Genomic DNA, 24,307 nt, shown 5'->3' on the forward strand with positions numbered 1-24,307 from the left:
ATACAAAGCTAGGGACTACCCAGTTTCTGGAATCCTGCACAGAAACATACAACAGCAGCTAAGTAAACACGTTAAGCAAACAATCCTTGGGTGCCAAGAGATCTCCCATTATTTCAGAGAGGTCTGGCTTTTTTAATCCTTATCCCTTGCCAGGAAACAGTTGCTATGTGGCGATGTCCTTTTTTTCAATGCTGTGTTTTGATTTTGTGGTATCCTCTACCATTCTAGTTAGATGCAGGAGATAATCAGATGAAACATACAGGAAGCAAGAGATTAGTATTTTTAAATATATATGTAATCTAATTTGCAATCTGGACTGAATCAATATTAGTAATATGAGTTTTTATGAAGATGAAGTTGAGCGGTTTCCATACAACCTTCTTATAGCAAGATACCTATGTGCCATTTATTTCTCTACTAAATTACTAGATTAAAATGGACACGCTGGTAAGAAATGGTAGGAGAATCTGATGGGCAATACGGTAGGTAGGAAGGGCTGTCAGAATTATTACCAAAAATTGCTGATGCAGGTGCAGTACAGAAAATGGCAAGTTCACCATAAAAATTACAAGTTCATCAGAAGAATAAATTAGTAAGTTCATCAGAAAATTATAAGTAAGTTCCTCAGAAAAACAAATAAAAGATCATCAGCTTTGTGTTTTCAACTTCCTCTGACAAAATGAATAATTTATTATCATTTCAACATCCATGAAGGGTTTTTCATGTTTATATGAAGTACTAAATAAATACATTAAGCATATTAACTATCTAACAAAATGAAATTCAATGGTGAAAAAAGTAAGGTTCTACATTTAGGCAGGAAAAATCAAATGCATAGGTATAGTATAGGTGGTACCTTGCTCAATAGTAGTAACTGTGAGAGGGATCTTGGAGTCTTAGTAGACAATCACTTCAATATGAGCCAGCAGTGTGCTGCAGCTGCCAAAAAAGCCAACACAGTGCTAGGCTGCATTAACAGAGGGATAGAATCAAGATCAAGTGAAGTACTAATACCACTTTACAATGCTTTGGTAAGGCCACACCTGGAATACTGCATCCAGTTTTGGTCACCACGATGTAAAAAAGATGTCAAGACTCTAGAAAGGGTACAGAGAAGAGCAACCAAGATGATTAGGGGGCTGGAGGCTAAAACATATAGGGAACGGTTGCTGGAATTGGGTATGTGTAGTTTAATGAAGAGAAGGGTGAGGGGTGACATGATAGCAGTGTTCCAATATCTCAGGGGCTACCACAAAGAAGAGGGAGTCAAGCTATTCTCCAAAGCACCTGAAAGCAGGACAAGAAGCAACGGATGGAAACTAGTCAAGGAGAGAAGCAACCTAGAAATAAGGAGAAACTTCCTGACAGTTAGAACAATTAACCAGTGGAACAACCTGCCTCCAGAGGTGGTGAATGCTCCAACACTGGAGGTTTTTAAGAAGAGACTGGACAGCCATTTGCCTGCCATTATTATTTTTACAAATAATAATAATTAATAATTAATAATTAATAATAACAAAGAAGAAGAAGAAGAAGAAGAAGAAGAAGAAGAAGAAGAAGAAGAAGAAGAAGAAGAAGAAGAAGAAGAAGAAGAAGAAGAAGTAGTAAGTAGTAGTTGGAAGGGACCTTGGAGGTCGTCTAGTCCAACCCCCTGCTCAGGCAGGAAACCCTGTATCATTTCGGACAAATGGCTGTCCAGTCTCTTCTTAAAAACTTCCAGTGTTGGAGCATTCACCACTTCTGGAGGCAGGTTGTTCCACTGGTTAATTGTTCTAACTGTCAGAAAGTTTCTCCTTAGTTCTAGGTTGCTTCTCTTTGTAGGCAGCAGGCATATCCAACACACTTTTCTCCTCCTATTTTCCCCTCAATAAAAACAACCCTGTGAGATGAGGAGCTGAGAGAGAGTGACTGGCCCAAGGTTACCCAGAGGCTCTCATGCCTAAAACAGGACTAGAACTCACAGTCTCCTGGTTTTCCAGGGTGATTCCTTAACCACAGATGGTCATGATTTATTATTGGGGTGGGGTGGGGGTTGTAGTGTTTTATTTGTCTTATGAACTATGTAAAATCTAAAACCCTGAAAACTGGGGGGGAAACACAGCAATCCTATAAAATGCAAAACAGAGTTCCAGGGATTACATATTGTATAGTACTCATGTCTTAAGTTATTCACATCTCAGGATTTATAAGAAAATCCTGCCTCTGCAAAAATCTTTTGCATAAAATAAGATCCAATTGTATATGGGGCACTAAGGGAATGCATACAACCATCAAGAGCTGTAGCACAAAGGTAGTGTTCTGGGCCATGCTGGCTGAGATGATAAATTTGGAAATAATAGACTAACATGGAAAGGAGGCCTCCGTATTGAGAAAATTAATATAAAACATCATGTTTCATTATGATTCATTTCATGATTCATAAATCAAGGATGATTTATCGCTTTGTTTTAAATTATAGGGATCAATGGGAAAACTCTTCTAAGTGCCATGGGAAGGCATACCCCTGAATCCAAATGTCCCCAGACAAATCTAGCAGAACCACAATCGGCATCTCTCAGTCCTGTTCCACCATCCAACATCAATGTCCTTGGGAATGCCTCACCTAGCTGGTCCAGATCATCATCGCAAAAATCCACTGCTGGTAACCCTTCTGCTCACAACTCCTCAGGATCCTCCAAGATTTCCTCAGGTTCTCTACTTACTCCACAATCTCCAGGTGAGATCTGCCTTTCTTTTATGGAGGCATCTTTATATATTCTCGATCCTCACTCACATATAGCCATGAAATTCATTTCAGAGGTCAAAATCCTAGCATGAGATACACACCTGGTAAAGAAACCTGAAGTGGAAGGGTGAGCTGAGGTAATGCACTTTTGGCCTCTCTGAGGGTTTAAGAAGCAGAAATATTTATTTATTTATTTATTTTATTACATTTATATACCGCCCTTTCCCGAAGGACTCAGGGCGGTTTACAGGGTAATAACCAAAATACAATCTACATTAGACTGAGAAAATGATTCCAAAAGCAAATTTGCAGCATTGGCCAATAAATTATTTCCAGTGGGCTCCCTGATTCAATGGCCCAGGTGCATTTATCTGCTATGTGGATCAATCAGTTTGAAGAAATCTTCACCCACTACTGATAGTCCTCAATTTACAACCACATTCTGGAACTTCCAGAATTTCCATTGCTAAGGAAGGCAATTGTTAAGTGAATTACACCTGATTTTATGCCTTTTTTGCCATGATTGTTAAGTAACTACAGTTGTTAAATGAATCATGCAGTCATTAAGTGAATCTGTCTTCCCCCATTGACTTTGCTTGTCAGAAGCTTGCTAGAAAGGCTACAAATGTCAATCATATGACCCCAGGGCACTGCAACTGTCATAAATGCATGCTGGTTACCCAATGGCCAGGTTTTTAATCACATGACCACAGGCAGGCCACAGTGGCCATAAATGTGAGGACCAGTCATAAGTCACTTTTTTCAGTGCAGTTGTAACTTTGAAAAATTGCTAAACAAATGTTGTAAGTCAAGGACTACCTGTAATCTTACTGGAATGATGTTACCTGATGTTTGAGCTCAACTAGGAATCTGTACTTTTATTCCAAGCGTTCTAAATTCAGCAGTTTTTGATGTTTTTTTATGTTTGCGTGATTGGTAAGAAGGGTGGAGTAAGAGCTGCTTCCTTCCGAGTTGTTGTCATTCAATTTTTTTTATTATGTGGTAAGAGCAGCTGTTTCCAGCGTGCTAGTTTATGCCAGGTTTGCAAAAGATTGCAAACATTCTACGTAGTTTAGAACTTATTGGTGAACTGATTTCTTCACCCACACTTTAGTTATTTCTTCCAAGTCATATCTTCCTTTTCAGGTTCAAGATACAATCTAATAAATATATTAATCAGCTGTAGTCCACAAAATTGCCTACTTAACAAAATGGTAATTCATACAACAGAATAATTTTCTCCCCCACACACACATATATAGATAAACATATTTCCATGCAAACATCCTTCTTCCTAACCTGTTTTCCTCATTCTTTTCTCTGCCTCCCTGCCTCTCCTTACAGTCCTTCTCAGCCTAACTTTCCCATTGGGCTACCATATTTTCTTATTCACTGGAGCTTTAGGTTTGGATTTTTTAAAAACACCTGTTGCTGCAATGCAATTGCATAATAAAAACATACCAAGAAAAATTTACAAAGAGAACTACAACTTCACCCATAACCTTAATTCTTGATTTGCCATGCAAAATCTGTTGCAGCCCTTTGCCTCACAAAAGTTATTTTTGATCTAAGATCCACATTAAATCAATATAACCTAACAGTCACCCTGTACATATTTTGAATTACAAGCTAAAGAATGGCAGCTTGGAAATAATTATTCTAAAGCAACATGAACCCTTTTCTCTTCCCTTTAGGTTCCAAAGGTTTAGACAAGAAACTTCCTTTCAACCTTCGAAAGAGTAACTTCTCCCTGAAAACAGCCAGTCCACACCCACCAGCCCCTTTGGCTCAGGTAGTCTACCTGAAGGACATTGTCTGCTACCTGTCACTGCTGGAAAGGGGACGGGCTGAGGATAAGCTGGAGTGTAAGTGCTTGGGTGACAGGAAGAACATCTGTAGTCCTTGAACACCACATGCAAAACTATGAATGCCTTGGTCACAGGTGGCAGGGATGGAAGGAATGTGGGAGGGTTGTGGTTTTAGAGGAAACCATAAGAGCTTTGAGGTTTATAAAGGGTAAATGCTCAGATTCACATAGGTGTGAATCATGAATGAAGCTGCAACTCCTGCCAACCTGACAGTTCAAAAGCGTGCAAACATGAGTAGATAATGGTGGACTCATTAATGGAGACATGAAAGGAGTCCCCAACTGGGAGTCCCCTGGGCAACAGTGATGTCATTGGTTGATCCTTTCACTATGGAAGCACCTCAGTGCTTACAACACAGCAAAAAAAATGTATGAAGACACCAAATTGTTCATTCATTCCTTTCTAGTTAAACAAGAATAGGAACCTGTGGATCTCCATGAACATTGTTGGTGTATATCATCAACTCCAACATGGCCAGTGATCAGTGCTGGAAAGAACTGTGCTCCACATCAAGTAGTTCATTATGGATTCAATATTGATTAAACACCATTTGTTTAATATCCATTGATGGAAGACTGCTACATTGGCCCATAACTCACATTTCTATGTCTTTTTCTCGGGAGGGCAATTTTCAGGGAGGAAAAAGTTTGTGAGTGATTTTTAAATATTTTCCAGTATGAAATGCTCAGGTTTCAGCAGTTCCTTCTCCTCTCCTGCAATCACATCTATTCCTCTGTGCTTTCTAAAACAATAACTCATAGGCCACCACAAAAAATTAAATGGGCCATAGATACTATTTTAATTTGTTCACATATTTGGGTGTAGCGTTACTAATCTGAAATACTCCATGTGTCCTTCCTGATAAGCGGCTTCTACTAGGATTAATTAAAAGGTGTATGTAGTAGTCTTTTTTATTAGGTGGTAAGAGCAGCTGGGATGGAGAAGTCACTGTTTCTCTTCTCTAGCTAGTATTTTAATAGAAAGGAAAGATGTTAAGAGGCAACACTACATGTACTTTAAAAGCTGTGTCTGGAAGCATTCTCAGAGCATGTACATCAGCTCCAACCCTCAGTTTTGCAGGTGAGGAATTCATGTATTGGTCATCAGCTTTAATTAAATACCAATTCAGTGATGTGATTTCAAATTACTCAGGACTTACCAGCTTCCTTATCCTAGAAGGTAGAGGTTTTTTTTCTCAAATAAGTAGCTATGAGTTGGGGAGTGGAATGGTAGAAAATACGGGTTCAAATAGCTACAAACATAGCTACTACTGCAGTTGTGTCGGGAGTGCTGAAGCGCTTCCGGATTGAAAGGATTGAATGGTGACATCATCGTTGCCCAGGACAGGCCGAGTTGGGAGCTCCTTTCACATCCTTGTCAAGTTGGGTGCCAACATGGTACCCATTTATCTACTCATGATTGCCCACTTTCGAACTACTGGGTCAGCAGGAGCTGGAGCATGTGACAAGACCTCATCCCCTCCTGCGGCAACAACCAGGTCTCAAATGCCAGCCTGCCGATCATCAGCCCAGGGTCCTAATCTTGTGTGCCATTATGCTCCCAGAAGTATTACTGAAGACCTGATACCTTTTGAATTAACCGTTTAAAAAATAAACCTAGACTGTGATTTGGAAGGGCAGCTCATTTGATGAATTTTAACCCTTTTTGTAATGCCTAAACAGACTTGCTTCTCTTTTCTTTACAATTATCTTTTTCCACATATTGTACCTCTCTGTTTTGTTTTCCTCTTTTGCTGTATTTCCTTTACATTTCACTTCATTCCACTTCCAGCCTTATTTTGGAGTGTGGCTACTGGTGGGCAGCTGTATGCATGTATATATAAGTGTGTGTGTGTGTGTGTTGTATGTGTGTGTGTGTGTGTGTGTGTGCAAGGTGTTATGTGAATCCTTTTATTGCAGAAGGGACTTTCCAGATACAGTACAAATAGAGTCGGCAGTCCTAGGTGGAAACAATAAGGAAGCTATGCACAACGAAGGAGTGGTTGCCTGTTTATAAACTTTTTCATCTTTATTTATTTATTTATTTATTCGGTTTATATACCGCCCTACTCCCAAAGGACTCAGGGCGGTTTACAAGGCAAAATTTAAAAACAATACAATATAAAATTAAAATTAAATTAAGTCTAGCCGCAAAAAATGAAAATCACAATTTAAAACATTAAACCCCTCAGTCCAGGCCAGATAGCTCAAAGAGCCAGGTTTTTAGGTCCCGGCGAAATGAACAAAGGTCGGGGGCAGTCCGGAGTTCCGTTGGCAGTTGATTCCATAGGGCAGGCGCGCCCACAGAGAACACCCTCCCCCTGGGGATCGCCCGTCGGCAATCCTTGACCGGCGGTACCCTGAGGAGGCCCTCCCTCTGTGCTAAATTCTGAGTCATTTGCCATTTAAAACTGCTAGTTTATAAGCCAATCTCTATTAATACAGCAGAGACCATATTAATTATGAGATATCACTGGGGGGAAAAACTATCATTCTCCCAGGATCATCTATGATCCATTCTGGTGTAACATTTCAAGTTGAATTGTTCAGTAGAATCTCTTCAAACCTCACAGCACAAGTCAAAATGTGATATTGGGCCTGCCCTTTAGATTGGATGAAACATTCCTAGCCTGTGGATTGGCCTCTATGTAACTGGATATGGTGATAAGCAGGGATATTGCTTTTCCTATTTGAAGTGATGTTGAACAAATGTTTCTTCCTTTCTATACTGTATGGGTGTGTGTGCCCGGACAAAGTTATTCATCTCTATTGGCCTGGCTGGTTCCATTGTTACATATCATTTATTTTATGAATGGAATTGTCAGATATTTAGAAGAGAAAGGAGAAAATTGAAAATTGCTATCTACATGTTACTTTTTGCAAAATATAAACGCCATACATTGAGAAATAGTGTAGCTCCATTAGCATTCCTGAAAATTGTAAAAGGCTGCCCTCTAGTGCTATTTGTTAGTTTACTATTAAAGATTAAGAATTTATTATTTAAATGTAATACTATGTACAAACAAAGAAAATTCTTAATCTTGACGGATTTGGGTGAAGCTAATTTAAAGAGTGACTCTAAAGATAGTTTCTTCTAAAAACCCAGCTATATATTTTAAAAATGAATTAAATATATAATTATAAAGAATTATATATGCATATACAGAGAATATTGATGACAATAAATTTGGCACAAAGACTTATTCTACAATTTTGGAAACAATAGAGATTAAAATTATAGTCTATGCAGCAAAAAACACATTTCCTCATTTTGAGTTGAATTGGATGACATAATATCCAACCAGCTAGCTGAGTTTCATAGACATTGTAGCCAAATATACCATCTGCTTCTTTGTGGAAATGCATCGCCTTAAGATGAAATGGCCATTGCCATTCACATTATAAATTCACTGGTATTTTTGACCTACTGATTTGGGCATTCTATTTACATAAAATATATATTAAATCAGCTGTTAAGCATCTTCAGTGCCGATTATAGTACTTTGAGCCCCATATACTGGAACAATACCATATTGGGGGAAACTGGCCTGGTTGATTTTTAATTGAAAATGAAGAAAAAAGGGAAAAAAACCATCCCTCCCTTTTTCAGAAATCATCACCAGGCTGCCAACTGCCATAAAAGAGGGTCTGGAGACAACTCTGATTTACTGAATACAATTCATGTTAATTCTTAAGGAATATAGATGCATGTATACTACAACTGCAAAAAGCTAATTTCCTGATCTCTGTTCAGTCAGAAACTAGAGAGCACATCATGAGAAAGGCAGGGCTAGATGAATCAAAAGTTGGAATTAAGATTGCCGGAAGAAATATCAACAACCTAAGATACGCAGATGATACCACTCTAATGGCAGAAAGTGAAGAAGAACTAAAGAGCCTCTTGTTGCAGGTGAAGAAGGAGAGTGCAAAACTTGGGTTGAAACTTAACATTAAGAAAACCAAGATCATGGCATCTGGCCCTCTCAATTCCTGGCAAATAGATGGGGAAGAAATGGAGGTAGTGACAGATTTTATTTTCCTGGGCTCCAAGATCACTGCAGATGGGGACTGTAGCCAAGAAATTAAAAGACGCTTGCTCCTGGGGAGGAAAGCCATGGCAAATCTAGACAGCACACTAAAAAGCAGAGACATCACCCTGTCAACAAAAGTGCGTATAGTCAAGGCTATGGTCTTCCCAGTTGCAATGTATGGCAGTGAAAGTTGGACCATAAGAAAGGCTGAGCGCCAAAGAATTGAGGCCTTTGAACTGTGGTGCTGGAGAAGACTCCTGCGAGTCCCTTGGACTGCAAGGCGATCAAACCGGTCAGTCCTAGAGGAGATCAATCCTGACTGCTCTTTAGAAGGCCAGATCCTGAAGCTAAAACTCAAATACTTTGGCCACCTAATGAGAAGGAAGGACTCACTGGAGAAGAGCCTAATGCTGGGAAAGATCGAGGGCAATAGAAGAAGGGGACGACAGAGAATGAGGTGGCTGGATGGAGTCACTGAAGCAGTAGGCGTGAGCTTAAATGGACTCCAGAAGATGGTAGAGGACAGGAAGGCCTGGAGGAATGTTGTCCATAGGGTCGCGATGGGTCGGACACGACTTCGCAGCTAACAACAACAAAACCCAGACTGCTCCAAAATATTCCAGTATGCCAACTACATGCTGGACAGACTTAAGTAGTAATTTACTCATCTGGTTTTAATTCACATAATGTGGCAGATGCATGCACTGGCACACATCTGCAGGTGTTAGGGTTTAGCTCCAAATCCCTTATTTCCACTAGACAGAAAATATTTTTTTTATCCTGAAACTAAAAGTTAGGAACTGCAGCAGGAAAAAGTAGCCTTAGAAACTGGCTAGAATCCTCAGGATCATCTGGAGGAGAGACCCCAAAATAAATGAAATAGAGATTAATCTTTTCTAGTCACTAATCACCATAAGAAGAATAAGTAAAAATGTCTAACTAGCTAAATTACCTGCAATTAATTTTTATTTCTCTTTTTAAAATTAATCTAATTTATTGTCTCTGATATTTACTCCATCAATGCAAGCTATCCATGTATGCTTGATGCCTTTTAAAATCTCTGAGCAGTAGAGTGATCCTACCTTGGAGTCTAGACCCTTGCAGGATTTGTTTAAGGTGCTGATTGGTTTCACCAGTACTTTTTATTTTACTCACCATGATTTTATATGTGAATACCTAAAGGTAAATAAAATGTTTCTACATTTTTTTTTCTGTCTGAAAAAACACACAACTATGGCTCATTTTAATTTCGACTTTGTAAGATGGGTCCCCTCCCAAGGAAGGCTGAATTTTCATATCACAAGAGTGGGAAATGGTGGTACAAAATTTGTTTATTTTTTAAATTTTGTTTAAGTTGTTAATGTTTTTGTCTCTTTCTCTTTGCCAATGAGGCACATAAGCTGTGATGCTTCTCTTTCTTTCACACTTCTGGGTTCAATAGGAGGACATTAGATAAAGGCAATCCCCCTGGAAAATTTGTGGTGGCAGCAGTAATGATCAAACAGTTACATTAGAGCAAGAAGGCAGGCCAGGATATGTAAATTCAAAGGGCATCTCAGAGAAGACATTTGAGACCGCTTACATTTTGCCATTGGGTAGTCGTCGACTTACAATGGCAATTGGGATCAGAATCTCTGCCGCTAAGCAATGCAGTTATAAAGCAAGACTACATCACTTAGCACAGCAATCCCTGCAGTCCTGTTTGCCATCATTAACCAAGCCTCAGAGTTATTACAATAGGCAACTTCCTGCTGGCTTCCCACAAACAAGTCAGTGGGAAAGCCAGCAGAAAGTTACAAGTTCCAGGCAGCTTGCAAGCAGGTTGGCATACAGGTAAGTGGCTGCTGCTAGATGGAGGAGGGGTGCGGAGGATGTACAAAACTTCAAGGGAGGTATGGCAAAATCCAGGGAGAGTGTGTAGGATGAACGAGGGGGTTCAAGGAGGTGCAGTAAGGGTCAGGGAGAGTGTGTGAATAAGGTGTGGTGAGACTCGGAGAGGATATGTGAGGGTGCAAAAGATGTAAGGATAAGGGAGGGTGTACAAGGGTGCAAAGGAAGTACAGCAAGGATTGGGAGCAGTGCAAGGGTGAGTACAAGGATGCGAGGGTTGTGGAAAAGATGTGAGGAAGGTGCAGTGAAGCTTAGGAAGAATGTGCAAAGGAATGCAGGGGTGCATTAGGATACAAAGGCATAGGGAAGGTTGAGTGTGTGAGAGGGAGGTGTGGCAAAGTACAGGGAAAGTGTGCACGTGTGCACAAGGATGCATGAAGTTGCAAGGGAAGCATGATAACAGGGAGGATGCATGAGGACCCAGATTGTTGGGGGCAATAAGCTGACTTTGTAAAAATGCCGCTTGGGGGGGGCGAAAGCCCTAATAAGCAGGTATATACATAGAATGAAGGCTATTGCTAAGCACATTGATTTGTGCTTCTTAGATTGTAAGCCGACCTGAGTCTTCGGAGAAGGGCGGGATATAAATGGGATTAAAAAAAAAGAGTGCAAAGCTTGAGGAAGGTGTACAAGTGGCTGGCCCAGTCTGAGCAGGTGGGAGAAACTTACCCCAGAGAATTGTGACCTTTGTTGACTTTCTCATTGATCTTCAAGGGAAGCCTCAGAGAAGGTGACAAAAGGCAATCACTTGATCACGGGGTGCTGTAACTGTTCATAAGCGCAAGCTGATTGCAAAGTTTCTAGATTATGATTATGTCACTGCAAAGGTGCTGTGGCAGCCAAAATTCTTAGAACTGATTGTAACCACTATTCATTCAGCACTGTTGTAATTTCAGACAGTTACTAAACAAATGGTTGTAAGTCAAGGATTATCTCCAGTAACAGAATCTTGGAAGCCTGTCAAAGTTTCCCTCTGCTCTTTGTTACGCCAAAGAAAATAACTGTGGGGTAATCCTGAGTTTCCTTCTTACTCCCCTTTTTCAGAGCTCAGCTAATGTTCACTTACACTCTTTTGAATTCCTTCTCTTTTTTATGGTTGTGCATTTATTTCGATGTGAATTATCAGATACAAAGGGTTAACGGAAGGCAGAGACTTCAATGTGGTCAGCTCAAACCTTGAAATTAAGGCAGTGGTAGACAGTAAAACCTGACTCATTAGCCCTTTTGTGATGGGAGCATACATTTATTGCATATCTTTGCACACTTGTGTTTTCTTGCAGTTATGTTTCGCCTCTATGATACGGATGGCAATGGCTTCCTGGACAGCTCGGTAAGCTATCCTTCAAACTAGTCCTTCTCTTTAAAAGGATAAGAAGCTACGCATTGGGGCTTTCCTACCACGATGCCACTACAAAGTACATAGGTCGAGGGATACATCAATGAAATCTGGCTCTCTCTGGTTTCCAGTTAGACTACAGCATGGAAACAAGATCATTCAAAGTTGAGGGATTCTTCATAAAGAGGATTATACAGGCCTTTTTCAAAGTTGGCAGGCTCTGGTAAAGTTAGCTGATTAAATAGCAGCATCAAAATTTGGGTCTTGATATAGTGTAGTTCAATTACCTTGTGGAAAATTTAAATGGAAGGCAATGATATGGGTGTAGCTGTACTGTGTAATATTACCCTACTGCAAACTCTTTCCAGTGTTTATTCTTAAAAATAAAAAAAGTAATCTGACACAATTGTTTTAAAGAGGTGGCTCACCTTCATAAAGATATTTACCTCTTTTTTTCTTGCATGCTGATATATAATGCAACATCCATATAGTATATCATTCACATTCTCTTAAAAACATTTACCTTCTTCCATCTTGTTTCTAAATTCAGGAGCTGGATCGTATTATCAATCAAATGGTACATGTAGCAGAATATCTGGAATGGGACTCTACAGAATTAAAGCCAGTAAGTTATTTTTCCATGTAGAATCAGAATTTATTTTTAAAAAGTGCTTTGTTCTGCTTTTGAGTATCATTTTTTTCCTCTGAGGGCTAAGTCATACACAATATTCAATAAATAATGTATAACTACCTTTTTTTCTCCCCTTTACAGCAAAGTAAACATAGCAATGGATCACTACTAATTAAGATTACCATATGCAAAAGGTTACACCTTCCTCCTAGAAACATGTTTAGCAACATCTGCCCTGTCCCATGTGGAATTTTTTTTTCATTTTCTTTGGGTAATTCCCCAATGTGGAATACTGGCATTTTTGTATGGGAAATGGAAAAATGGTGTAAAACATCTTCTCCATGGCCCAGTCAGGATTACCCTGACAAGCAGTTAAAAAAATCTAGAAAAGTATCTACATACTATTTATATTTAATCATTATGCAGATTGGTCCTGAATTACTGAGATTGAACTATAAATACAAACATGATCCCTATTTTAATTTGCAGAAGGATTACTATCTTAGTCTGTTGCAGGCAAAACAGAATCTTGTGGCATCTTAAAATTAACTGTTGCCCTTAAAAATGTAAGCTACAATTAGTCTTTAATATGCCACAACAATTTGTTATTGTTCTTTTTAATTATTCCTTGAGTCATCCATTAATTCTAAATAGCCAGTCTGAGCCTGTCAAATATATTGTAATAATCAAGTCTCAAAAAGAATAGTTTTTTTAAAAAAAGAGTATTATTTTTGAATTTATTTTACAGCATTTCTAAGCCATCCACCACCCACAGATTATTATTTTTTTCCTTAAAACGCCTTTTAAGGAATAAGGATAATTATGGTTTCACAGGAAGAAAAGTTGCAGGCTTAAGAAAATCTGACTTGGAAAAAGTGTAATGAAGAACTGCAAACCAAACAAACAAACAAAACCCAACCATAAAACTAGAATTCCGTAGAACTCTAAATTACTCTTGGGACTGATTATCAGATCCCAGCCTGCTGCAAACAAACATGGATTTTTAAAAAGCTAAAGAAGCAAAAGACAAGGGTAAGTTGAAGAAGTCAAGGCGATGTGATGAAACCTTCAGATTGACAACCTGACCTGGATGGAAATATTGTATGACACCTTTATGCCTCAGTCAGCTAATAGAATCAACCGACAGCACTCAGTCTGTGAGATCTGCTGATTATATTCAGGCTGAAATTGCCTAGTTGTTGTCTCCACTGCTAAGTCTAGCTCCTAGACTTTGTGATTCACAATGCAAACACTGGTGCTCTTGATTATTTCACTTAATGTTGCAATCAATTTTGTTTTCTGTGCTAGTGTTCAAAGCCTACAGAACATTTCCTATCCTAAAAATAATTGCAACTGGAAAAAAATATGATGCGCATACCTGGACTTTGTCTTCTGCAGATTTTGAAAGAGATGATGGAAGAAATAGACTATGATCATGATGGAACTGTGACACTTGAAGAATGGATTCGGGGTGGTATGACTACCATCCCTCTGCTCGTTCTCCTAGGCATGGAAACAGTGAGTAACAGGCCTGATCTCACAATAATAAGCCAAACTTTCCCAACATGGTGTGTTTCTAGACTAACAATACTTTTACCTAGGATAGGAGAGAGTTCTTATTTGTTGTATAACCTTTCTTTCTACACATTATGCAATGTGACTTAACAATAATTAAAATGCAGAATGTAAAATAGAAATTAAACTTAAACCATAAATTAAAACCAAATATTATTTAACAGTAAAAAAAAGTCTGACAAAAGATATGCATTCAGCTGCTTTTTTTCCCAAGAAAAAAAATGTGTGCATAACTACTGTTAAGAAGACCAGAAGCCACTTTTTCTTTATTTCATCTTCTTTTCTACTTCTTTTTCTATATTTTTTCACTTTGCTATTACTTTTATCTTTTTTAACTCTATGGAAAAGCATATTTAATAAAAATTAATTTAAGAGTGTGAGTCTAATAGAATCCCAAAGGAGGACATTCCACAACTGGAAACCATGTGACTGAAGGTCTTCTTCTGCATACTGAATGAATGAGCCTTTAAAAACAAGTCATCTTCTGAAGGGCCTCTTATGTAGAACTACACTGCTAGAAAGATTTGTAATAGGAAAGAAAATCTCTCAGATAATCAAGATTTCAAGCTGTTTGTAATTTTAAAAATTAGCACCAATACTTTAAACTGTATCCTGGAAGCAATTATGGGAATTAAGTTGAGAAAAGGTGCTGTACAGAATATGACCTTCTGAAGGAAATTAGATATAATCAACCAGAATCTGCTTATCAGAAAGTAAAGTAAGTATGATAACTTTCACCAATAATCTAATTGTAGTTTGCCATTATATGTAATTATTTTTATTAACATTTGAATTGCTTGATGGAATATAAGGAGAGGATTTAAGAAATGTTGTTATTGTAAGGCAGTCATTTATTTATCTAACTTTTACTTTCATGGGCAGAAAAAAATAACATATACAACGGATAATATGTATGTTTGGGAGAGAGATATGTCTCTAAGGGATAAAGCACATGATGTGTGGTGCCAGTGTAAAGCAGAGGAGCTTCCAATGAACATTCACTTGAATATACACAGCCTCTTAGACTCTTTTAAGTCTCTGACCTTCTGAGAGTGCAGGTATTGCAAAATCCAGATTCTCAGCTTCCTTTTTAGCTATAGACACTAAGAACATCTTGACTGTCTGCACAGTTTTCAAGGATTGTGTCAACAGTTATCCAAAGCTTCTAAAAAGTGAAGGAATTCATATAAATAAATTTAACGAGTTTCAAATTAAATCTAATAATGTACTAATTAATTGTGTATTGTTAGGTTAGGGTGCTATGGAACTGGCACCCATTTTCCCCTCCATCTGCCTAGATTCATTTGACATACAATACAAGCAACCTTTTGAATTCCTGGTATAAACATTGTCTGGTACATCAACAGTAGGAGCTATTTGCTCAGTTTCAGTTCTATAATCTCATGATTTAAGAATCCTATCTTTAAAAGGTAATGTGGTCATTTGATGGAGTTTGAGAGATTATCTGATGTTCTTGACTTCTTGAGCAATACAATAGGACAGACTGAAATATATATAGGAAAATATAGTTTCTAATTATAATTCTACAACTTCTTAAAAAGGAGGGCGTTAGTCATCATCTACATCATCCAGCTTGTATTACAGCTATATGCAACCAAAGGCAATATGCCTCTGAATGTCAGTTCCTGAGGAACACGAGTAGGAGGATGTTAATGTGCTCTTTGTGAGATTTCCATAAGCTTTGTTGACTATTGTGGGATAATCATCTCAGACTATGCAAGGTCTTCTTTTCTGATCCACTACATTACTTCTTAGAAGATAAGCAGCATATTTTGTTATCCAGCAGCAAACCTGGGGTAATATTCCTGTATAAAGTTCTGTCCATTTAAAAATTGTGAATTCTGTGTTTTATAAAATTTTTATTCAGGATAGGCTGGATGGTTGCTTTTTTCTTTTCTTTCAACATTTTGGTAGCAGGTTACTTCCTATTTTACCTGGCCACATGATAAGAGGCCATTTGTTCCTTTGGAAGCAACTGACCTGATTCAATGCCTACAGTCCTCTATACTCGTCTGTTTGATTGGAATTGATGGATTCTGCCTAATTTTATAATTATAAAACTATAACACATATGGTTCAAGAATGGGACAATCTCATTCCAGCCACACTGGAAGCAGTTAGATGGTTAGCTTCCTTAGATATCGAATTATAACATCTATCCCATTGCAATTCTATGGCTCCATATTATGGTGATTTTATTATGGTTTTATTTGAATTTAATATTTTAACTCCTGTATTATATTGTACACACATACACACATACATACACACATTTGCTGATGCTTTATTTAAACTAAATCTGTATATTAGTGACTGCATGACCTCGGTAGATACCATGCATTAAATAAATAAATAAAATAGAGGTGCTACTATTGATAGGACACCCATCCATGTTTTATATCTATCAGAGATGCTGGTAACACCCTCTCCTCCCAAAAAAGGAAGTCTATCATCCATTAAAGATAATTATAATTATATCATTCTATACTAATTGCTGAGAAAAACAACATATTTACATTTTTAGAAATCCAAGTTATAATCCATTAGAATATTCAATCTTTGTCTTTTGACTACATGATATTACATAAATGTAGATCACTTTCCCCAAAATGATAGACAAAAACATTGGACTATGGTTGTTTTGCTTGACTTACCTACTATAATTAGATTGAATATCCAATCAGAATAGTTATTGTTTGGAGATGATAGAAATGTACTGTAGCATATCAGGAGAAGATTAAGTCAAGACAGGTTAATGTATTCTCTAGGTTATTATTTATCATGAGTCTTAGATTATTTTCTTGCATGGTAGTAAAAGTTTAATTTAAAAAATTCTGTAGCTTCTTCAAAAAATAAAGAGAAGCTAGCAAGACGATAACATAGGTTAATTCAGATAATTATTTACAGGTCATGGACATGCCAATTAAGTTCAAGAGTGTTTGTGTGAGAAAAGCTGATGAATGTTTTCTATAGTTCTGTAGTTCTGAGATTATTAGTTCACATTATGAAGAGACAATATTGATTGTGCAAAGTGCATATTTCGGTGACTGGGTCATTGGTGGGTCATTGGAGATCCATCATACTGCTTCTTCTCTGCTAAATGAACTTTTTTTAAAAAAAATCCCTACAGAATATAAAGGATGATGGCCAACACGCTTGGAGGCTGAAACATTTCAAGAAGCCTGCCTACTGCAACTTTTGCCGCACTATGTTACTGGGAGTTAGGAAGCAAGGCTTGTGCTGTTCCTGTAAGTCTCTGCAGATGCACCATAATCATGGCTAGTGAGGTTATCTCCATATCAGTTGGGAAGAGTCTGTCAAAATCTCCCCAAAGATGGGGAAAGGGTTTATTGATTTAGTTTCTGTTTAATCTTAAAGCAAAGATAGTTAGGCTTCAATATTTCCAGTAGGGTCCTTTCTCAAGGGAAGCTTGAGATTTTTCCAACTATATACCATTTGTATTATAGAACCAGATACCAGATAATCCACTTTCAAGACAACCAAAGTAACGACTCGGAGAGAATACTTTTCTAGAATTAATTAATTAATTAATTAATTAATTAATTAATTAATTTATTTATTTATTTATTTATTAAACTTATATACCGCCCTTCTCCCGTAGGACTCAGGGCGGTTCACAAGGTTTAAAAAAAAACAACAATACAACAATTACAAAAATTAAAAACAATTAAAATGATTACATTAACCTTGAATACATAAAAATCCCAATTAGAATCCAATTAAAACCCCAATTAATACTCTCAGTCCAGGCCAGAAAGCTCAAAGAGCCAGGTCTTCAGGTCCCGGCGGAATGAGCGAAGGTCAGGGGCAGTCCTAAGCTCTACAGGCAGCTGGTTCCAAAGGGCAGGCCCACCCACAGAGAAGGCCCTCCCCTTGGGTATTGTCCACTGGCAATCTTTTACCGGCGGTACCCTGAGAAGACCTGTGGGAGTGCACAGGATGAAGGGAGCTTGATGCCGGCAGCAGGTGCTCCCTCAGATATCCCGGACCCAAGCCATTTAGGGCTTTATAGGTCATCACCCTTGAATCTCACCCGGAGGGCAACCGGAGGCCAATGCAGCTCGCAGAGTAGAGGTGTTATGTGAGAGTATCGGGAAACCCCCATCACAACCCGCATGGCTGCATTCTGCACCAGCTGAAGCCTCCGGGTGGTCCTCGAGGGCAGCCCCATGTAGAGAGCGTTGCAGTAGTCCAATCGGGAGGTCACGAGCGCATGAGTGACTGTGCACAGGGCATCTCAGTCCAGGTAAGGCCGCAACTGGCACACCAGGCAAACCTGTGCAAAGGCCCCCCTGGTCACGGCTCCTATATGGTCTTCAAAACTGAGCCGCGAATCCAGGAGGGTGCCCAAGTTGCGAGCCCTATCGATCAGGGGCAACACCTCACCCCCCATCATTAAAGATGGAATAGACTGGTTAGTCCAAGATGCCGGTATGCACAGCCACTCAGTCTTGGCAGGATTGAGACGAAGCCTGTTTCTTCCCATCCAGACCTGGACCGCCTCCAGGCAACGGGACATCACGGCGAGGGCATCACTGGGTTGGTTCGGGGTGGAGAAAAAAAAGTTGGGTATCATCAGCGTACTGATGATACCCCACCCCGAAACCACGAATGATCTCACCCAGCGGCTTCATATAAATGTTGAACAGGAGGGGAGAGAGAACCGACCCCTGAGGAACTCCACAAACGAGAGGCCTCGGGGCGGATCTCTGCCCTCCCGTCAACACCGATTGCGAGCGGCCCAGGAGATAGGAGAACCGCCGTAAAACGGTGCCTCCCACTCCCAACCCCCTGAGACGCCGCAGTAGGATACCATGGTTGATGGTATCAAAAGCCGTTGAGAGATCTAATAGAACTAGGACAGAGGAGCAACCCCTTTCCCGAGCCCACCAGAGATCATTCACCAGTGCGACCAATGCCGTCTCCGTGCTGTACTCGGGCCTGAAACCCGATTGGTACGGGTCCAGATAATCAGTTTCCTCCAGGAACAGAGGAAGCTGATGCGCCACCACACTCTCAACAACCTTCGCCAAAAAGCAAAGGTTGGAGACAGGACGATAGTTGTTTAAAATCGCTGGGTCCAGGGCAGGCTTCTTGAGAAGGGGCCTCACCACCGCCTCCTTCAAAGCGGCGGGGAAGACACCCTCACTCAAAGAGGCAGATATTACTGCCTGGAACCAGCTTCGTGTCTCCTCCCGAGCCGCATAAATCAGCCAAGAGGGACACGGGTCCAATAAACAGGTGGTGGAACTCAGCCTCCCCATAATCCTGTCCACATCATCAGGGGAAACAGGATCGAACTCAGTCCAGATAACATGCTCAAGACTGTCCGATTCCTCCACATCAGACTCTGCCCAGTTAGAGTCCAAACCAGCCCGGATCTGAGCGATTTTGTCCGTCAGATGATGACTGAACTCCTCGGCCCACCCCTGCAAGGGCTCCTCCCTCACCTCCTGATTAAGGAGGGAGCAAGTCACCCTAAACAGGGCAGCCGGGCGATTATCTGCGGACACGATGAGGGCAGTGAAGTAATTAGCCCTTGCCGTCCTCATCGCCGCAAGATAAGACCTTATGAAGGTTCTTAACTGCAATTGGTCAGATTCAGAACGGCTGGATGGATCTACTTAAAAAGCGGAACATTATGCACTTTAACAGCTTCCTATTGCCACAGCTGTTCTTTTGCATTGAAGAAATTCATTAGTATTGTGTCCATAGTACTGAACAGTCCCAAAGACTAAAAAAGTTCATTTTTTAAAAAAAAATATTATAAGAGGCAATCAAACAACAGGCTTTTACTGAAATGGATTATTTTACAAAAGCCTAGGTGAAAGAGGCATGTCCTCAGTTGCCATCTAAAGAAAGCTTGGAGGCCAACCTTAGGACAAGAGTTTAAAATATTAAGGTAGGATAGATGGCTAATGAGAAGTTTCACTGGATTCAATAGAACATAATTTACAGTAAATGAATAAAGATGGCAACTGTTAATACATAACTTGCAAATTTTAACTTATGGGAAACTGAGGTTCAGAAGATAACATATTGATTGTAAACCCCATTCTGAGAAATGACCTCACACAACACCAGGTAGATGTTAATCCTGAGGGGTAAAAGAGTCACATCTTGAGGCAACCCACAACACAAAAGTTTAGGTCTCAATCTCTCCCTCTGTAATTGCACTTGAAAAAGGAAGGAGGAGAACCACCACAGTATTGCTTCCAGACCCCCTAAGCCAGTTCAGAACAATATCATAAGTGATGGTATCGAAAGTTGCTGAAAGTTCAAGGAGGGCTAGCACAAATGCACCACCTCTGTCCCTAGCCAGCCAGACGTTATCCACAAGTGTGATCAATACCATCTCAATAGTGAATGGTGAATCTACTGTCATGGATTATGACAACAGTTTACTCATTTAGGATTTTTTCAAGAATTGTATATACAATTACATACATGGAATAATATATTCTAACAGCCAAACTGTAGAAGTAGCTGGAAATTGCCCTCAATGCAGTAATTTAGAATGGCTCTCTCTTTTTTCTTTCCTTTCTACAGTTTGTAAATATACTGTCCATGAAAGATGTGTGTCCAAAGATATTGCTCCTTGCATCAGTACTTATATAAAATCCAAGAGAAATACAAATGTAAGTGAGGCATATGTGGAAGATCAATGCTATGTGTCCACTAATTAATCATCTGCCATGAATTCTAAGCCATCTGTTTGTAGAACATGCAGTCCATACTGTCACAGTAACACAATTTTAGTAAAAGAGGCCAATTCACTGCTGTGATTTTGATATAATATATACATATCAGTCTCAAATGGAGGACTTTATATTTGAGGAAGGATTTGCAGATATACCTGGGGTTAATTTTTGTTTGCAAAGTGATAAGTGTTCCTTTTGACTCCGTTTAAATCTTGTTGCCTTAAATGTTGTATTTAGTGAAAATCAGTATATGCATTTAATATAAAGTAGGTCCACAAAAATGCCTTCCAGATATTCTCATCTTTAGTAAGCTTTGCCTAGCAGTAAAACAGCACAGGGTGAATCCCTTGCAAGAAATTTCTCTGTTTTCAAAACTGAAATCTAAATTATAGCATTGTTCTCTATCAATTACATCATTTACAATATCAACCAAACTCAATTAACTATTTCAACAGTATTAATAGGTACATTACAGTAGATAAATAATACATCATCAGTACTAATAAGTACTACTAGAGAAATGAAAACTGTGCTGAAATTGTAACAGTGTTAAGATTCAAACAGTATGCTCTCTGTTGCAAACCAAAAAAAAAGTCAAGTTGCAGTTAGTACAGGAACCAAATTGAAACTTGGGTTTTGAATCAAACACTGAGGCTTCAGAGAGACGCGGTTGTTTGCAATGTATGCATAAAGGTAAAGGTAAAGGTTCCCCCGCACATGCGTGCTAGTCGTTTCCGACTCTAGGGGCCGGTGCTCATCTCTGTTTCAAAGCCGAAGAGCCAGCGCTTGTCCGAGAACGTCTCCGTGGTCATGTGGCCGGCATGACTAGACGCCAAAGGCGCACGGAACGCTGTTACCTTCCCACCGTAGTGGTCCCTATTTTTCTACTTGCACTTTTACGTGCTTTCGAACTGCTAGGTTGGCAGAAGCTGGGACAAGTAACAGGCGCTCACTCTGTTACACGGCACTCGGGATTTGACCCGCCAAACTGCCGACCTTCTGATCGACAAGCTCAGCGTCCTAACCCACTGAGCCACCGCGTCCCTCCAATGTATGCATATGGGTATACAATACCCTTAAGAGTTGCTTTCAAAGATATGCACATTATAAGTTGTAATGGTGAGTGGGAAAGACTGAGCAGAACATGAGGCTCAGAAGGGCCTCTCCATAAGTTCTCAGGCTCTAAAGATGATACCAGGAGAATTGTATTTTCCACTCTTGCAAAATTCTATTAACATAGCTTTACAGTAAAGTAAAATTAGTTTATATGGTCATGTTACCTGTCTGGTCTACCTGGTAAGGCTGATAGTTAAGCTATTTGCCTACAACCATTTATGTTTTCATAAATGTATAGATATATCAAAAGCATTTAGGCTTATATACAGCTCCATAGCCCTTTACAGCACACTCTGGGCTGTTTACAGGGACAACATATTGCCCCAACAATCTGGATTCACATTTTACTACCTCTGAAGGATGGAAGGCTGAATCAACCTTGAGTCCTATCAGGATCAAACTCCAGGCTATGGGTAGAGTTTGTCTGTAATACTGCATTCTAACCACTGTGTAACTAGGGCTCTAATATAAGTGTATAGAAATACCCGATAATCAGAGAAAACTATTCCTTAAAGTTCAGGGGTGTCAAACTCAATTTCATTGAGGGCCGCATCAGCATTGCGGTTGCCCTCAGGGGGCTGGGTGGGTATGGCTTGGGTGGGCATGGCCTACTGGGTGGGCGTGGCTAGAGTGCGTATGGCCTACTGGGTGGGCGTGGCCAGCTCTACATCGTTCGCATCAAGGGTGCCTATGGGGGCCTGGGCAGGAGTAGGACAGATCTGAGGGTCTCTGGCCTAGGGCCAAGGCAGTGAGGGCCATTCCCTCACTGTTTCCAGGATGGCTTCGCGGGCCACATGAAACCACGTTGCGGGCCGGATCCGGCCCCCGGGCCTTGTGTTTGACATGTCTGCCTTAAACTGAAGATGAGGACTAGGAACTTCCCTAAATTTGCACTATCCTCCCTTTCTATCAAGCTATTTGAACAATTTTGCATTTCTAGGTTATGCAGCATACATGGATTGAGGGAAATTCCCCAGCCAAGTGTGATAGGTGTCATAAAAGCATCAAATGCTACCAGGGAATTACCGGACTACATTGTGTATGGTGCCAAATCACAGTGAGTACGTGAAGAGAATGTTGTTTTTTATTTTTAACCAAAGATTATGGAAATCTACTTTAGTCAAGACAGATTTTTACACATTTAAGTTAATAATTTTTGTGGCATGTTTGTAAGAAATAAAGATTCATCTTCCCTTATTAGTTTCCCCTCCTAATCCCCAAATTAGCCATCATTCAGTAAATTATGGAGAAACCGCAAATGCTAAAAATATGGTAGTTCAGCAGTTCATGCCACTATCCATCACCTCTTTTATAACCCTGATTCTGACATACATGAAGTAAAACTTTATGAAAAGGAAGATCCAAAATGTACTTTTAGAAGGCTTCAAATTTGGCTTTCTCAAGGAACACACTCAGGATTGGATGATAACAATGATATATTACCATTTTGCAAATATTATGAACTATTGTAAGCATCTTTGTGGCACAAAAATAAAGTTCGTAGGATGTATTACTTTTTTATATTTGGTGACATTTCATTGTTATTGTTATGGGCGCTGAATGGTACTACATGCCTGTTAAGTGCAATGACAGGTACAGCAGTTTACCAGACCTGCAGATATTAAAGCAAGAAGAACAGAGCTGTTTAAAAACATGATTTACTGATTTTATTAATGTTTTAATTAAGGTTCGTCTCCTTTTCCAAAGACCTCAGAGCAGTTCTTTGAAGAAACAGCAACAATTTCACAGAGTTACAAGCTATTTACCACAGAAAAGCATAACCTGAGGCATATAGGCTATATATACCCAAAATCCCTGAACATTACCTCCAAAGCTTCTCCTAAACGTTAGCAGCAAATTGTAATTTTTAATGTGATAGAGGAGGGTACACTGCTGGACTGTTGTAGCTTCCAAGTGATCTTAAAGGCCAGCCCATGTAAAATGCATTGACCATGAGCAAGGTCTTCCAGTCCACAAAAGGGCACAGTTGGTGCACAACATGGATCTATCCAAAAGTCCTCCTGAGCAGGAACCATGATTCCAGGAAAATCTCATCTGAGGAAGTATGACTCTTTCCAGAGTCAGTGATGATAAACCAGCAGACCCCGAAGGAACCAAGAACATAAAACCTCTCCATCTTGCCAGGTTTGGGCCATGAGTTTTTCTCCATTTAGAGCCACACAGCTTCCAGACATTTGGTCAGCACCATAATACCTGCCAAGTCAGGGCTAGAGATATATGAATGCATGGATGAACCTTTATTGTCAAAGTACAACCATGTATACATTGAGATTGGCTGAGCCTCCATTCGTGCCCCCACCCCCAACTTACAGTGACACAAACCCTCCATCTTATTACACCATGTGAGCTAATTGCACAACACACCGGCCTCG

The 24,307-nt window shown here is 39.6% G+C and overlaps 1 protein-coding gene across 1 annotated transcript in view; it reads left to right on the forward strand.

The window, feature by feature from the left end:
• DGKG (diacylglycerol kinase gamma) overlaps nucleotides 1–24,307 on the forward strand; it is a gene marked incomplete at its 3' end in the record, with an annotated part of 89,437 nt that overhangs the window by 21,427 nt on the left and 43,703 nt on the right. The window contains exons 6-13 of the mRNA XM_081329806.1: nucleotides 2,459–2,716; nucleotides 4,420–4,590; nucleotides 11,794–11,843; nucleotides 12,400–12,474; nucleotides 13,879–13,998; nucleotides 17,207–17,324; nucleotides 20,647–20,735; nucleotides 22,855–22,971. Coding sequence (XP_081185932.1) covers nucleotides 2,459–2,716; nucleotides 4,420–4,590; nucleotides 11,794–11,843; nucleotides 12,400–12,474; nucleotides 13,879–13,998; nucleotides 17,207–17,324; nucleotides 20,647–20,735; nucleotides 22,855–22,971 — 998 coding nt within the window. The remainder of the gene's footprint in view (nucleotides 1–2,458; nucleotides 2,717–4,419; nucleotides 4,591–11,793; nucleotides 11,844–12,399; nucleotides 12,475–13,878; nucleotides 13,999–17,206; nucleotides 17,325–20,646; nucleotides 20,736–22,854; nucleotides 22,972–24,307) is intronic.

This window comes from Vipera berus (genome assembly GCF_964194415.1).
Source record: "Vipera berus genome assembly, chromosome: 5".
Lineage (NCBI taxonomy): Eukaryota > Metazoa > Chordata > Lepidosauria > Squamata > Viperidae > Vipera > Vipera berus.